Source organism: Pungitius pungitius, chromosome 1, assembly GCF_949316345.1.
Source record: "Pungitius pungitius chromosome 1, fPunPun2.1, whole genome shotgun sequence".
NCBI classification, from domain to species: Eukaryota; Metazoa; Chordata; class Actinopteri; order Perciformes; family Gasterosteidae; genus Pungitius; species Pungitius pungitius.
In genome coordinates this window covers 10774734-10790117 of record NC_084900.1, presented here as the reverse complement: position 1 = coordinate 10790117, position 15384 = coordinate 10774734, and the positions used below count along the sequence as shown (strand labels likewise).

Genomic DNA, 15384 nt, shown 5'->3' with positions numbered 1-15384 from the left:
TTGAAAAAGTTAAACTTTGAAAAAGTATAATTTGCTTGATTACCAAAAATTCACCTGGATAACTATGCGTGTAAGAAACTCAATACAAAAGCTTACAGTAGCGTCCCAGAAAGAGTCTGAGTATCCCAGAAAGACTGCCAGACGCTGTTCTGGGTCAATAAGAGCCCCGGATAGTTGCACCTCTGCTTTTTAAAATCAAATTAAATTTTTTTTTTCTTAACAAAAAGGATTTTAGTTGTTGGGAAATTGCAATTGTGGCAGGCATCTAACGTTTAGATGCCAAAAATGAACAGACAAGTACTTTCTTTTACTTATTTTTCACCCCCTCTGTCAGCTAAAGGCCTTCTAACCTGATGTAAACCCGGGGGCAACTGAAAGCACTGGGAAAGACAGACCAGCTTGCTTGGCATACTGTGCAGGGAGAGGTGAAGAGGTTTGGAGATGACTTCAGATTTGACCAAAGCAGCGGTAGTGTCTATATAAGTGGTTTTGTGGTGGCAAAAGCTCTGTAACAGGTTTTTAAAAAATGACACCCATTTGAGAAAGTGTCTACCAAAAGGGCTCTGAAGCAAGTAGGCTCTTATCACGGAGTGGGTATTAGTGCTGGTAATAAGCTAGGCCACTTGGTTGACAATGCTTTGGAGAGCAGGTATTTCAGACAAGGACTTGAAATGCATGGGTGAAATGGAAGTTTTTATGATGCCGACTGAAACGGACTCCTCACATAATAGCAGTGTTCCAATGTGCTCATGTGCCGTCTTATAGTAGATAATAAAAATGCTGGAAGTGTGCTACTAAAATAAAACGCAAACCGAATAAGAAACACCAGTGTTAGGTGTGTAGGCGTATTTTAGTAACTCCGAGGGCATACTGCCAAATGGGAGGGAAAAAAAGAGCAGCAAATACAGCCAACCAACCATATAACTTCTCCATCTCCTTCTCCGCTTTTGGTGAGCAACTTTTTTTTACCCCCACTCAGCTTCTTTTTACATGACTGTCAAAGTTGCAGCATTTGAGCACAAACACAGAAGACCGACGGCCAGGTCTGTGGAACGTGGGCTGATGTCCCGGCCTGAGCCCCAAGTCTGTCTTGGAAATGTAGTCGTCCCTTTTCACAGGCCAGCATACCGTTTATTTTCGCAGGCCAATATCTTCTGACAGCCATAAATCCTCAGAGAGAGCCAGGGAACATTTTTATGTTAATTATGTCAATTTAAATAGCTTAGCAACTCAAGATGTGAGAGGTGCAATCCAATTATCCAAGCTAGGCAGGGAAGGCAGGAAAATAAGAAAAAGGGAAATAGCAGGGAGAAGAGGACACTAGTTTAAGCTGCCATTTTAGAAGATAAAAAACTGCCTTTGTGTGGTTACTCTGTGTTGAACTAGAGTGTGGAAATGAATCATGTTGGGTTTTAATCACCAGACACAGAGAAGAGATCGATGAATGCTGTGTGTCAACATTGACCAAGTACTCTGCAGCTGCTCAGAGTTAAAGGTTTTTCTGACATAATTTTGACTCCAGAGCATAAAAAAGAGCCCCTTGGCTTCCCTAAGGTCAAAAGTATAGACACATACAGACCATTTTCAAAGTTGTACTGACACCACCTGACAGCCAGTTCATTTCTTAGTCAAAAGAAATTACTAAAATGTAATCCATTTTTATCTTTAAGCCTGTTTTATGCAGTGTTTCATGTGGCAACTTATAAACCAAAAAAGTAATTTTTTGGTTTATAAGTTAGTAAGTTATTAGTGAGATTAATACTTGTTGGGTTTGGAGGACCAATTGGAACAGGAGCAAAGGGAACGTCGTTGTGCCCTGACGATATCTATGGAGGTTAACCACAGCCAATTGGCGTGTATCTGCATATCTGACTTGCTTGTACAGATGCAGGTAGAGACGCACGGAAGAGAAGTGGCGCTTGTTTGTAGAAGCAAGTAGCTGCAAAATGGAACATAAGGATGAACATGCTGAGGAATCAATAACAAGTATCGACTACATTATATCAACGTCTCCTGTCGAAGTAATTGCACGTTGTTGAAATGGAGCCAAGAGAAGCGATACAGAGAAAAAGAGGAAGAGGAAAAAATGCAGTGGCAAAAGCTTGGGTTAGGGAACATCAAAGGAATCATCAGAGTGAGACTCTGCCTTGTCCCTGACAGCTTAGGCTAAGAAGAGCGCAGCAACTGATGCACTACAGAGCACTGAGCCAGACATTTAATACTGTAGAAAGTAGGGCAAATTAAGTGGTGCACAGGCAATTATACATGGATCTTTCCTGAGAACACTATGTACAACCTCACCCAGCATGTGCGATTTACCATATCAACAGGTAAGGCCAATCTCCTTTAGTGGGTGCCATCACGCGTCAACAATTACACCGGGTGGGGATTACATTAATGTAAATTGGCCACAGTTGACAACTGTAGACCCAAGATGGCTGCCGAGCTTGAAAAGCAAGTAGGAGGACCCATCTGGCTGGGGATGTGGCGGCGAAAAAAAAAACCCAGAAGGGAACAGATTCTGGAAACATAATCCGCCAATTTTGTGGCCGTGAATCAAGACTGAGGCCTGTAGGGAGCCGAGGCAGTGGAGTTGGTCGCCAAAGCCTGGCTCCTGTCAGTCTTTTGAGGGGCTGCAGAGATCAATAGATGGATGAACCAAATGCATGGGCTTATGTACTCTACTGAGAGTTCATTGCTACAACAAATAAACCCATTGACTCCGTTCTTTAACTCCAACTCACGTTTTTGCTTCATCTCATTATAACTATTCAACAATCTGAAAAGAGAAACAGGGGATCTTACCATGGCCCCCGCGTGTAAGGAAGGGCATCCGGTTGATGGCAATGGGCACAGTACCATGCTTGTTGTGGAAGTGGTGGACGTGGTGGGTGGTACTGAGTGAGGAGGAAACTCGCGCTGCCACGGCGGGGCAGGGAAACACTAGCAGCGCCAGTGACAGCACCAGCCGGAAAAGGAAGGCCGGACTGGCCCACACAACTGGTGACGCCGCAGCTGGCCTGGGCACCAGTAGCAACCCTCCGTCCACCTCCACTTCCACCTCCTGCTCCTGCTCCATGGGGGTGGAGCCTGGGAGGAACAGAAGGCCCCTCCCCCTCAGATGACACAAACAGGAAGTGAACATCTCAGATGAATTCAGGACCCATGATCCCGTGCTTTCCAGCCCAGGGAGGAAAGGTAAACACAGATTTAAACAAAAACAAAAAATAAGCCAAGAAAGAAAAAAAGAAATCCTTGTTTTAAAATCCCCAAAAATATTGGAAAAACAAAAATTATAAAAATCCTTCTTGAAAAGAAAGAACTCCAAAATCCTCCAACAGTCTAATATTTGTATCCAAAAGCTTCGTCTGGATTCTCGAGAACAAAAACAACTCCTTCTACTGATAAATTTAAAGTTTATTTAAAACTTAACGTCTTTTGTCTAACGCCCAAGTTCAATGACACCCTAGAACCAATAATCACAACTTAGCGGCACCTATTTAGAAAACAAGAGACTCCATCTTAGCTCATTGAAAAATATCTTGTGCACAGCTCTTTGAGTTAATTGTCAGACAGGGTTTCTTTCACCTTGGCAGGATCTTCAGAAGGTTTCTCCTCCCATTAGCCAAATCTCCATTGCCAAGAAAAGGAATCCCGACATCCCTTTGGAGATTCTTTGGAACTTAAACGCAGAGCGGTAGTATAGAGAAATGCATGAGGGTAAAAGCAGGTTGAAAAAAAGAGAGGCGAAGACAGTGGGGCTGAAGGAAGGCTGCAAAGATTAAAGAACAGCCAAATCCTGTTTCAGGGCTTCAAATCTTCGAAGAAGCTCCAAACCCGAGCAGCCTGCCGGACTGGGGGAGAAAAACGGTAAGAAGAGAGGGAGGACAAAGCGGTCGGCTATTTCCAAGTGCGTCGGTGCTGGATTCCCTCTCCTCTTTTCTGACAAACCAAATCAATGTAGGTCATGAAATGGAGAACAGCACCAAGAAAACACCTTTAACGGGATTGAACCATAACCAAAGCTCTGAATAAGTCCAGAATAATATGTCCAGTTCAACGATACTCCAATCCTTGAGACTTATAACCAAGCTCCGTCCTGCATGGGATTGCTCTTCACCCTTTTTGAGAATGCGATCCCGCTCCCTCTGCCCATTCAAACGTTGCTTTCCGGGGCAGGTGGCAGATGAGAAGCAGCCGGTCCTCTCGATGGGGCTCCGACACAAGGTGCTGATGCTGGCTTGCCGAGCAAGTCTGACGATGCTACTGCCGCTACTGCCACTGCTACCTCTGCTGTGAAATTCATGCTAATTGAATCAGAAGCTGCAGCAACGAGCGCATCCTTCCTGCCCGCACAGTTCTCCCTTCTCCCTTTCCTCCGATTAAGTCAGCCAAACCCCCCAACGGCATGCGCGCATGGCTCTGCGCTAGGCAGGCCAAAAAAAGCACGAGTCAGGGGCAGAAGCGGAGCCGATAGAAAAAGGTGGACACACTCAAGTTCTTTGAATGCACAGACGGGGACTATTCTACACAGGGCAGAGCGGAGACACAGAGAGAGTGTTTGTGTCTGGTGGGAGCAGCGAGGGAGCGCAAGAGAGAGAGAGAGAGAGAGAGAGAGAGCGAGCGGGTGGGAGGGGTATGAGTGGAACGAATTGAAGGAGTACAGATTGCACTCAAGAATGATGGAGCGCATGCATGTTGGGTTTGTTGTTGCGCACACAAACACATACATGAGCAACCTTTTTTTTATGTGCTGCCAGTAAGCACATCCTCAAAAAACAATTGCACACTTTTGTGTGTGTGTGTGTGTGTGTATCCACATCCGTACAGTGTTTGGCACTGCACATACATGCTTACTTCTCTTCTTCTATAGGCTTTTGGTCCCTCTGCACTTTAATTGTCTCCTGCACATATTGTACTCAGCTACTTCTTTGTCAAAGAGAAGGGAGGAAGCATTGTGTAGGCAAGTCAGAAAGAGAGGCACCTACGGCGAGGGAGAAAACGTGACCGTAAAAGCCATGGGAGAAACACAGGGATGCAGGGAAAAAAAACGCTAGAAGTGCAAAGAGTAACAAGGATCTTTGATTGCGCGAGAGAGAGTAAGAGAGAGAGAAAGAAAGAAGATGACCGCCGCGTGGTTCATCCATGCAGTGGACTTCACGCTGCTGTGACCCAACGACCCCCCCAGGGCCAGGCCACAGTCCTCCACCGAGCACTCAAAGCACGGCCAATGCTTCACAACGTGCTTCCGCGTCAGCCCCGCGAGGTCCATCGATGCATGCAGCACGCAGATCGACTGCAACCACGCACTAACGAGCCCACGGAAAAAGGAGAAAAAGTCAAACAAATACACCACACACCATAAAGACACCGAAAATAACAGAGATAACAGAAGAATATTATCAAACAATTCACCTCACACTGTTCACTTAGCACGCCTTCCAATCAGAGAGAGAGAGAGAGATGGGGAGAAAATCATGGCCAATGCACAGCTCAGCTGGGACAAGACCTCAGTGGCAGCAACAACAAGAAAGAAATATAGTCAAACAGGAAAAAGCCAGAGCAGGTATTCTGTGCTGATGGAGAGAAAAGAGTCCGGACTATTACTCTACTCTTGCTCACACAAAGCACATCTGCCAGGTGGGAACATCCCTGGGGAGACCATCAATTCTGCGCTTGCTGTAAGGGTGAGGGAGATGTGACACGTGGGGTCAAGACATGTCTAAACTTGACAGCTGAACTTAGGAGATAAACTAAATGAAAAAAACTAACAGAGGAGAGCAGCTCTCGCAAAATCTCAAACTCTACCGTGTCCAAATCCAAAAGCTTGTACCTACAGACGTCTTTTGCCTTGACCAGTCTTTAAATTTGTTAAACAAAGTAAGGACAACTGTGTATGTAATACAACAAACAACAACACACTCATACAGTCCAATCAATACCTCTAACAGATTTTCACCAATTTTTCTTGACAGAAATGTAACATTACAGACCTGCCACATTCTACTCAAGATGAATGCCACAAAAGGTAGTATTCTTACCCTGCCGTTTAATAATAATAATAATAATCGGTCAGACATGTTAATAGCCTCAGTGTTTCTGAAATGTCACCTGAATTAACAGTAATGAAGACAGTGGGTAGGTGTAGGTTTCTTTATTTTACACTCTTCCAGGGTACTGATCTGGGAGTAATGATCTGCGGAAGTAATTGTAAGTCAATGGGCATGGAGGTAATTATATAGCACTGGTGTTTTCTTGCATTGTGTCCAATTCCAGCACGGCCTACTTTTTGCATTGATTTGCTTTCAGCGTTAACATTAAATTGCAGACCATCAATGCATTGTAAAGCTTGGCTAGGAAAACAAACAGCAAGCATTTTAGGTTTGGGCCACATACTGCCCACTTTGATCTCAAGTAGGCCAGACCAGTAAAATCATAGGCGACAGTCCGATCGTCAGGCACAGGGGGTGCAAACGGTCCGGGTGATGGGTGTACGCGGATGGTGCACTCTCATTTTCATGTGGCTTGGATTTGGTCAGCGAGTTTGAAATATGTGCCTTAGAGCCTAATGTTTAGCAAAGGCGTTCATTTGTCAAAAATCCTAAAAGTGGCAGTAACTTTCAAAAGATAATCTCGCTGAACATGAGAAAAAAAATTGGAAAAGCATAAAGCATGCAGCTAAAAGAAAGTGTGGTAAAGAAAGGCCAAAATAAAAGAAAAAACTTAATTCATATGAATAATATCAGTACGTGTAAATATGCCTCTTTAGTATGCACCTGTCCCTAACATTGAAGCTGTTTTTCTTTAGAGGACAGTGTGTGGACTGGGAACTCATTATGATGAAAGGCACAGAGGACTGCCAACACCTGCTGCTCCACTCCCCTCCGGCACAGGAAAAACAAGGAACACCGAGCACTCAAATACACACCGGCGAACAATCATTCCATACACACTGAAAAACATACTAATTGCATCACTCACACACACACACACACACACACACACACACACAGATGTTACCTCAGCTCTGTGATGCAAAACCAATGTCCCTAGCCAATGACTTCTCCCCCAACAAAACCTCAGACATGGCATGATAACCTCTTCTAACCATTACAAACAAGATTCAGATTTTTTTAAACTGGAGTTGTATGAGTTACTTAACCAGTGGTCAGTAGATGGGGTTTGGAGATACCGACAGGAGTGCCAGGACTTGAACCAAGTAATGTACAGCTATGGATGGGGCAGCAGTAAAACCTATGAAGCAGAGCTTATCAATAGTCTCTTCAAAGCCACATGGGTGCATTGATGTGAAAATTTAGATGGGTCTGGTTGCGTTAAGTTCACTGTCATAAAACATTCTAGTCTGAAAATCCTTATGGTGTCGAAATAGGTTTTGGCGCTGCACTCGTCCACAGCAGCACATTACTTTGCTCCTGTGCTGTACTCTTTTCATAAAATCCAAACAACAAAATACTACTACTAAGCAAAGATGACAAGCAAGTTATTAAGTCATCTGGTGATAATCAAAAGTTTCTTTCTTTGTGCTAAGTTAGAAAATGTTGCCCTGTCCTGCTGAAGAATTCAAGTCAGAGACAGTCTGGCAGGATGGGAGTTCCTGTCTGGACTTGATTTAAGAGTCGGGACCCGCACGGACAAACAGAGGTTTCTCTGTGTGTATTGATAAGGGGATCGGTTTCTGTTCTGATTTAGGAAGCAAGGTCAGCGGGTCAACTAGCAGCAGATGTGTAAGATAAGGCGGGAGGGCCACACCACACTTCATACAACACTCATACTTTTTTCATTGTTTACGTTAGGCAAGGTGGTCTGGACATTGGATGTGACCGGATCCTTAGAGGCGGGGGGAGAAGGTTCATCCCCTACGCCAGCTTAGGGCCAATAGAAATCTTTTCTTTGTCTTTTGGGTTATAAAACATGTTCTTGCTGATGTTAGTTAGTGTGTGTTCTTCCGGCCTGCGGGCCGGTAGGATTGCTCCTGCCTTTGCAAACGCAGCGCTTATACTTGACCTGTGATCAGATGAATAAATCTACCAGAACGAGAGAAGTAGTTTGGCTGAATTCTTCCAGACGTCCCCATCCAGGCTTCCAATTTTTGAACACGAGCCTCTCTTTTGAAATTACTAACAATTTTGGTGACGTCCCGACGTGATTGGCTGACCTGGATGAAGATCGAGGGGGCATCCGTTTTCCGGAACAGGCAGAAGGCCGGCGGCGTGGTTCAGCGTTGACAACAAAGGAGCGCGCTACAGAATGGGTGAGCAGACGAGCCCCTTTTTGTTCTAAAGGAATGAAAAGTCTGCGATTGGACAAATCTAAAATAATTGTTGTCAACTGCAGAATACGTCTCTGTCCTATAAGACCACTAAATTTAAACTAAATTTCAAAATTTTCTGATGATCACATGTAAAGTATAAGCACATAATCACATTGAATTCAACATTAGGGAAAGTGAATGAGTGTCCATAGGGTAGGGAATTTAATTAAATATATACTCAGTAGAAATCCAGAGTTGAAGTTTGCGTCCCTCTGGTGATCGCAGTCCTACTTTCGCATGCAGTAGGTTTGGCGGTTCAGTGTAAGAGTAGGGACCTAGCGGGTAGGGATTTAGTTAATTAAATACAGGGTTTAAAAAGGAACGACGGTGCTCACTTGAGCTATCGAAGGTCGACCCTCAGTCATTAGAAATCCAGAGTTGAAGTTTGCGTCCCTCTGGTGATCGCAGATCGTTACGTTCGCATGCAGTACGGCTGGCGATTCAGTGTAAGAGTAGGGACTCAGCGGGTAGGGAACTTTAGGTAATTATATAGAGTTTAAAAAGGAATGACGGGGCTCACTTGAGTTCCCTGAGGTCGACTCTTAGTCGGTAGAAATCCAGAGTTGAAACGGTCCCTTTGGTGATTGCAGTTGCACGTATGTATGTCGTGGACTGGCAGTTTAGATCAGAGCAGGGTTTAAATTTATGTTAATCATTAGTCAGAAGAAAACCCAAGTTGAAAGGTACCTCTGGTCCTGCAGCCCCATTAGTGTGATATGGGGACTGGCAGGTTAGAATATTAGATGACGAAATAAGGACACAGGGAAAGATTTGTTATTTTTCATACTGGGAAATGTGTGGGTGGTTGGTGTAACTCCTGGTGTTTTACCGAACCTAGAAGCTGTGGATCAGGACTTGAAAAGGACTGAGAATCTGACAGTGAAAAGTGTTTGACCGGATTACACATTTGTGGGGATATGTATTAAAGGGTAAAAGGGAAAATCATAGTCAATAGTGGTGATACAAACATGAGAGAAATAAAACAATACAGGTGAACTGGTGTTATAAGCCTCAACAATCGAGCGCTGTATTCCTCTAATACAGTAGAAGCTTCTTGATTGGGTTCACAGTATTGGGCATTGTGTCCTTTCTCTGGTGTTCTAAAGCCATGTGTGAACAAATAAAATAACCTGTGAAACTGTGAGGAAAACAGAGGAAACCATAATGATATGGGATGATGCAAAATAGGCACTCTGGGTCTATTTAAGATCTATGAGAGATTTATGAAAAGAAAAAAATTTAAATTAAAAAAGGAAACATGTAACAGAAATAAGTGGAGTGGGACGTAGAGATGCAGGAAGGCTGCAGCTGCGGAGCCCCTTATCATGATGAGACAGAGACTCAGCCAGCAGGGTGCTGCAGCCGGCTGCGGAGCCAGCACACACACAAGCACACGCAGTGCTAGGAGCTAAAGGGAGACAATGTGGAAAGAAGATCAATTCTTATAAAGTTGTGTGATTATTGATGCCGACAGAGTTTCACACAGGCAGTTAGAAAAGTTCAGTGCAAGAAGTGAATTAGATAGACGTAGCAAAAGAAAAAGATATAAAATAAAAATTGATTGTAATGGTTTAATGATTTTGTGTCATTTGGGGTTCACATAAATCAGTTAGTTTGACGAATCAGAATAAATTAATATGTTAACACCCCTTATGGGTGAGACACGCACAAGCGTCGGTGCAGTTAGGGATTGTAGATCCAACAACAGGTTTACAAACAAAACAACAATTGGAGATATCAAAAAGTTTTGGTTATCCTGTTTTTTCAGAGTGAATAAAGTTGTTATAATGAAGCATGAATGACTTCTATGTGAATGAGTTTCTAGGACTCCAAGCTATTACCCCAATGTTGATTTAACTATATGAGGTCAACAATAGGTTATTAAGAACTGTAACTAAATGTGGAAATGTGGTAGAACATTTCTGGGAGAAACAAGTTGGGTATTTGAAAGACAGACCCCAGCCGGAGCCTGTCAATTAGAGTAATCTAAACACACCACAAGGTCACGGGATGGTCAGAAAAGGCCCCAACTCGTAGCTTGAGGAAAACAGCAATCAATCACCCGGTTCGGACAGAACAAGCATGAGACAGGGTGATGTTATCAAGGAAACTCGGCCGGATCAGAACCTGCATCAAAGTAATGATTTGAAACCTAAGAAGTGATGAGAAATGAGGAGAGTAGGTGTATATAGTGTCAGTCGTTTGGTATTAATGTTTGTAGTTTTAGTCTCCTACACTCAGAGATGAGCTGTAAATCGTTGAGTGCTGATATTGAGTGTATAGTGCACGATACACTTGATACAGTATCTTGATGATGGAAGCAAATGTCTGATCAAGGAATATTGATACTAGCAGGACATAAAATATGGAAACTTTGTCACAGACTGTCGTCTTGTAATGGTTCAACAAGTAACAAGTATTACACACTGCATTTGACTGCTAAACATGAGAGATCTGTACTCTATCAGTGTTGAATGAATGAATGAGTGAATGTATTGGATCCCAACTTGGACATGAGCTAAGTTGTGTTTGCAAGTAACAGATATGCCTTCGTTTTGCTTTTGGGCCGAAAAGCAGTAAAAGTGGAGACACTCAGGCTGCTGTAGGATAGGAAGTCCTGACCAGATGGGTCTGCTGCAAACGGAATTTATCGTCTCTTAGTCCGATTGTTTATTTCACTGGTGGTTTGGGATTAACCTTCTGATACATTGTTTAAAACTGTGGGTTTTAGTGATTGATACAACTGCAGATGTCCATCCACTAGTGATAGTAGTTCACAAGTTTAGAGCAAATCGACTGTAATGATGGGGGCCATTGGATGGTTTATTTAGATGGAAGGAAAATAGGGAAGTAAGTAAGTGAAGAAGAGATTGAAGTTGAAAGGTTATGAGAGAAACACACAAGTGTTTGAGAGTATGACAGAGGGTAAAGTGGAAGTGTAAAGAAGGTTAAGGACGTTGAAGAGTTTTACAGCAATGAAAGAACTGAAGTAAAATGCAGGAAGTGAAATCATTAGAGTTGTAGACATGCAGGAAGGAAGATATGCTAGAAGACACATAATAGATCTTGTTGAAGGGTTTTATGGGAGTAACAAGGTCACAGCAGTCAGAAGATGCGTGGGAGAGACGGTGGGGCCATTAAGGCTGGACAAAGAGATACCTGCTCACTTGGAGCAACTCAAGCAAATTCTTGAACCACACACACACACACACACACACACACACACACACACACACACACACACACACACATACTGTTGAATGAAATGAATCTTAAATGTAAGTATTCTTCAGTGATGTGATTAAGTCTATGTAGTTTTCTTAAATATTAGGACATAAAGAGGATATTCTTTCCTTTTTAGTTTAGATGATTTGGCTCATCACTACTGTAATGTCAAAAGTTACAAAGTTACACAAACAATTGGATTGTAGATGGGATTTTACAAACAGATTGATCAAATATATTCCAACTTTTCGAGGGTTAACACACAACAGGTGCTGATCGTGTTTCAACAGGAAACAACGAATGCCCTGACCTACTTTCTTTTTAAGTGCAACACTTAAATCGAGGATTTAACGTAGAATGATTAGAACAAATAAAAATGAACATTTTTAAACAAATATAGTAGAGTAAGAAGGGAGATTCGTTTTGGGGATAAACACAAAATTTGAGATATCGCCTAAGAGGTCTTGAGGTTATTTGGATATTAGATTTAACTTCATATGGGCATATTTTTAACCATGTTTTAAATTAATACAGGCCTCAACAGGAGTGATGGAGATGTGTGTACAGTTTTGCTGTGCTACTTACTACAAAAGAGAGAAATATTGGGCATGGATTAATTGTGCAATACACAATCCTCAAGTTTAAATGACCAGAATTAAATTAAATTGCACCGATACGTTATAATACAATTTGAATATTAAACCTAAAGATCTTTAACCCTAACCCTTCTAGATTGATTGAATTGTGTTCAACAAAACAGTAGATGTTTGAACAAGTAAAGAGAGAAATTATACCAAGGCTTTAGATACCGGAGAGTAAGAACAAGTTTATCTTTGTGATGAATGTACAACATTGTTTCTTATCAGCCACAGTTAGCAGGACTAATGAATAAACTACAATTAAATAAAAATTAAGAAAATTAGCTAAATTGTAAGATAATTGGGTTGCAAAGCTCTGGCCAAGGATCAGACTTTAATATCCCAAGAAGGTGAACTGGGTGAGAGTGAGCACCTATTCAGCCTTTATCCAGATAACCCTCCCTTCTCCTAAGGCGCCGTCTACCAGCAACCAGACGCATACCCTCCTCCACAGGCTCTCTGTCCCTAACTTTATGCCTCGTACAAGCAGGACTACAGAACATGACGGGGGCCCCACTGTACGGTGCTACAGCCAACCGAGAAGACAGTGGGGAGGGGCAACCGAGGCCGAGGTAAGATGAATGAGGGGCAGTTTAGACAAAGAAAATAATTGTTTCTGTTGTGGGCAGTCTGGAAATTGTTCCAGGGCACGCTCCTAATCACCTAAAGGCCAGAGGCCTCAGTCCAACACAGCTCGATGCCCTCATGATGTCCATCCACCACAAGCACCATACACACTATAATAGATGCCATAGTGGTGCCCAGATCCGATGGCTGATGGTAACCTGTTCCAGAACCTGAGGTTACTCTGACGATCAATGGAAGACATTACAGATGTATGCTGGACTCTGGTGCTATTCCACAGTGAACATGCCATCTGCCACCATCAAGGAATGCTGTGCCGGATTTTCGGGCCAATCAGAGGAGTGGCTGCTTTCTATCCACGCCCTGCTCTGACAGCCAGCTGCTGCAAGCTGAAGTCCAGCAGACACAGACAGAGGCAGACGTCTGGTGGGAGAGAGTGGAAGACTAAGACCAACCTGATCTACATGAGACTGTTCACTGTTGGAGCTCCTGATTCAAGGTGTTACACCGGACTGAACATTGTACAATTAACTGTTTGTCTTCTCCTGAGGAGGACTATGATATCCTGTGGATTACGACTGGAGTTTGAATGGACATCCAACGTCTGTGACATCTTTGTGGGGAAAACAAGGCGTAGCAGATGCGCTACGAGAGACGTCGGCTCCTCACATCACCTTGATCATCCAAAGCAGAGGAGAAGCTGAGAACATGGGGTCAATCGTTAAGACAGGGGTTGATGCCACGGACTGGGAGCCCACTACAAATATTAAACTATTGCACACACATTTGAAGTAAACTCAAATCAGAGAAACACATGTGAAACCACACACTGACAATGGAAACACAACTCATGGTAGATTTCTTGACACATTTTGGACGAAAGGGGGAGCTTGATTGATGTGGGATTGATTCCAATTGCAACGGTGGTAATTGAATTGAAATGGTTAAATGGAACGGTCCAAATTTACCGTCCTTAGTACCCCGTAAGGGATAATAAGCAGTAGGGATAGAAAATAAATTGAAGGATTGCTGGATGCAGGCGTTTTGGAAAAGACGAGGTTCCCCTGGAATACCTTGATTAATCGGGTCCCTAGAACCAGAAGCTCGATTATCATGCGGTGCACAATTTGAGTCTTAAGTTGTGGTGTCAACACACTATGACGCCCCAAATTCTATGTTTAACACTATGTTTAATTCAATAGGCTCTGATGAGAGATGTTTCACCAGCATCAACCTGGAAGATGTTTTTTCTGTGTCCTAACTGACAAATTGTAACTGTTTTATCTGGGTGTTTATGAAAAGAACAGATTTGTGGTTTCTGTTCTGTTTCAAAAGGGGGTGTGTAGAACAAATTAAAGAATTAAGATTTTGATGCAATATAGTGGCAAATTAGATAATATGGAAATATGGCACCCCACTTGTGTAAGGAACATAGCTAAAAAAAACTAACTAAAACTAAAATAGACCAGTTAATAATGGAACACGAGACTGTTGTGCGTACATCACATGGGATAAAAGGCGTTTTTATAGTCAAATATGTTGACACTCTCCTTTTAAATAACTCTGCCCCAGATGGATCCTTTACTAGAGCATTAAATAGACTAAGAGCCATGTCCTTTAAATAAGCTGAACACTCTGGCATAGACAATCCCATTAATGATTGGTTAGGTCAACATTTTGGACAATGAAAGGGTTTGATAATGTCACTGTTTTGTACTATAGTATAGCATAGTAGCCTTCACCCTTTGTGGATACTAGATCCCTGTATCAGACAATTATGTCTTTAATGCATCACAACTGCAGTAGATGCTAAAATGCCCCTGCCATACAAGATGGTTTTGTTACATGAAAGGATCCAATTGTTAGGGCTGTGGGAGAATGGAGGAGATGGATATTGTAAGAACCGACTTCAATGGACCTGAAGAAGACACCCCGTTAGGGTCAACGTCCCTGAATAGATAATCTGCTAACTGTTGCACACATCATATATAGTGGATGCACGCACGTAGGTGGTGTGATAGTTTTTGGGGCTAGGATGTATTTCTGTGTCTATTGTAATCGGTTTAGATGTGATATAGATTTCTTAGTGTTTTTTAATGTTTAGAAATTTCCACGACTGCTGCATTCACCCAATACCCACTGATATAGATTTTTAGCGTTTAGATTAGTCGTTTCTTTTGATTTTTTGGTTTACATAATGAATTATGTAAAAAGGGGGATTGATAATCAAAAGTTTCTTTCTTTGTGCTAAGTTAGAAAATGTTGCCCTGTCCTGCTGAAGAATTCAAGTCAGAGACAGTCTGGCAGGATGGGAGTTCCTGTCTGGACTTGATTTAAGAGTCGGGACCCGCACGGACAAACAGAGGTTTCTCTGTGTGTATTGATAAGGGGATCGGTTTCTGTTCTGATTTAGGAAGCAAGGTCAGCGGGTCAACTAGCAGCAGATGTGTAAGATAAGGCGGGAGGGCCACACCACACTTCATACAACACTCATACTTTTTTCATTGTTTACGTTAGGCAAGGTGGTCTGGACATTGGATGTGACCGGATCCTTAGAGGCGGGGGGAGAAGGTTCATCCCCTACGCCAGCTTAGGGCCAATAGA

General features: G+C 42.8%; 1 protein-coding gene across 15 annotated transcripts in view; it reads right to left on the bottom strand.

Moving 5' to 3' along the window:
- Positions 1 to 15384, bottom strand: part of nrxn2b (neurexin 2b) — a 493664-nt gene that overhangs the window by 148786 nt on the left and 329494 nt on the right. For 2 of the 15 annotated variants that reach the window (XM_037480235.2, XM_062561660.1), the window contains exon 1: positions 2806 to 4576. The exons of the other annotated variants lie outside the window; for them this stretch is intronic. In XM_037480235.2, coding sequence (XP_037336132.2) covers positions 2806 to 3145 — 340 coding nt within the window. In that variant the 5' untranslated portion in view covers positions 3146 to 4576. Of the gene's footprint in view, positions 1 to 2805; positions 4577 to 15384 lie in introns of those variants that run through there. 15 annotated transcript variants of the gene reach the window in all.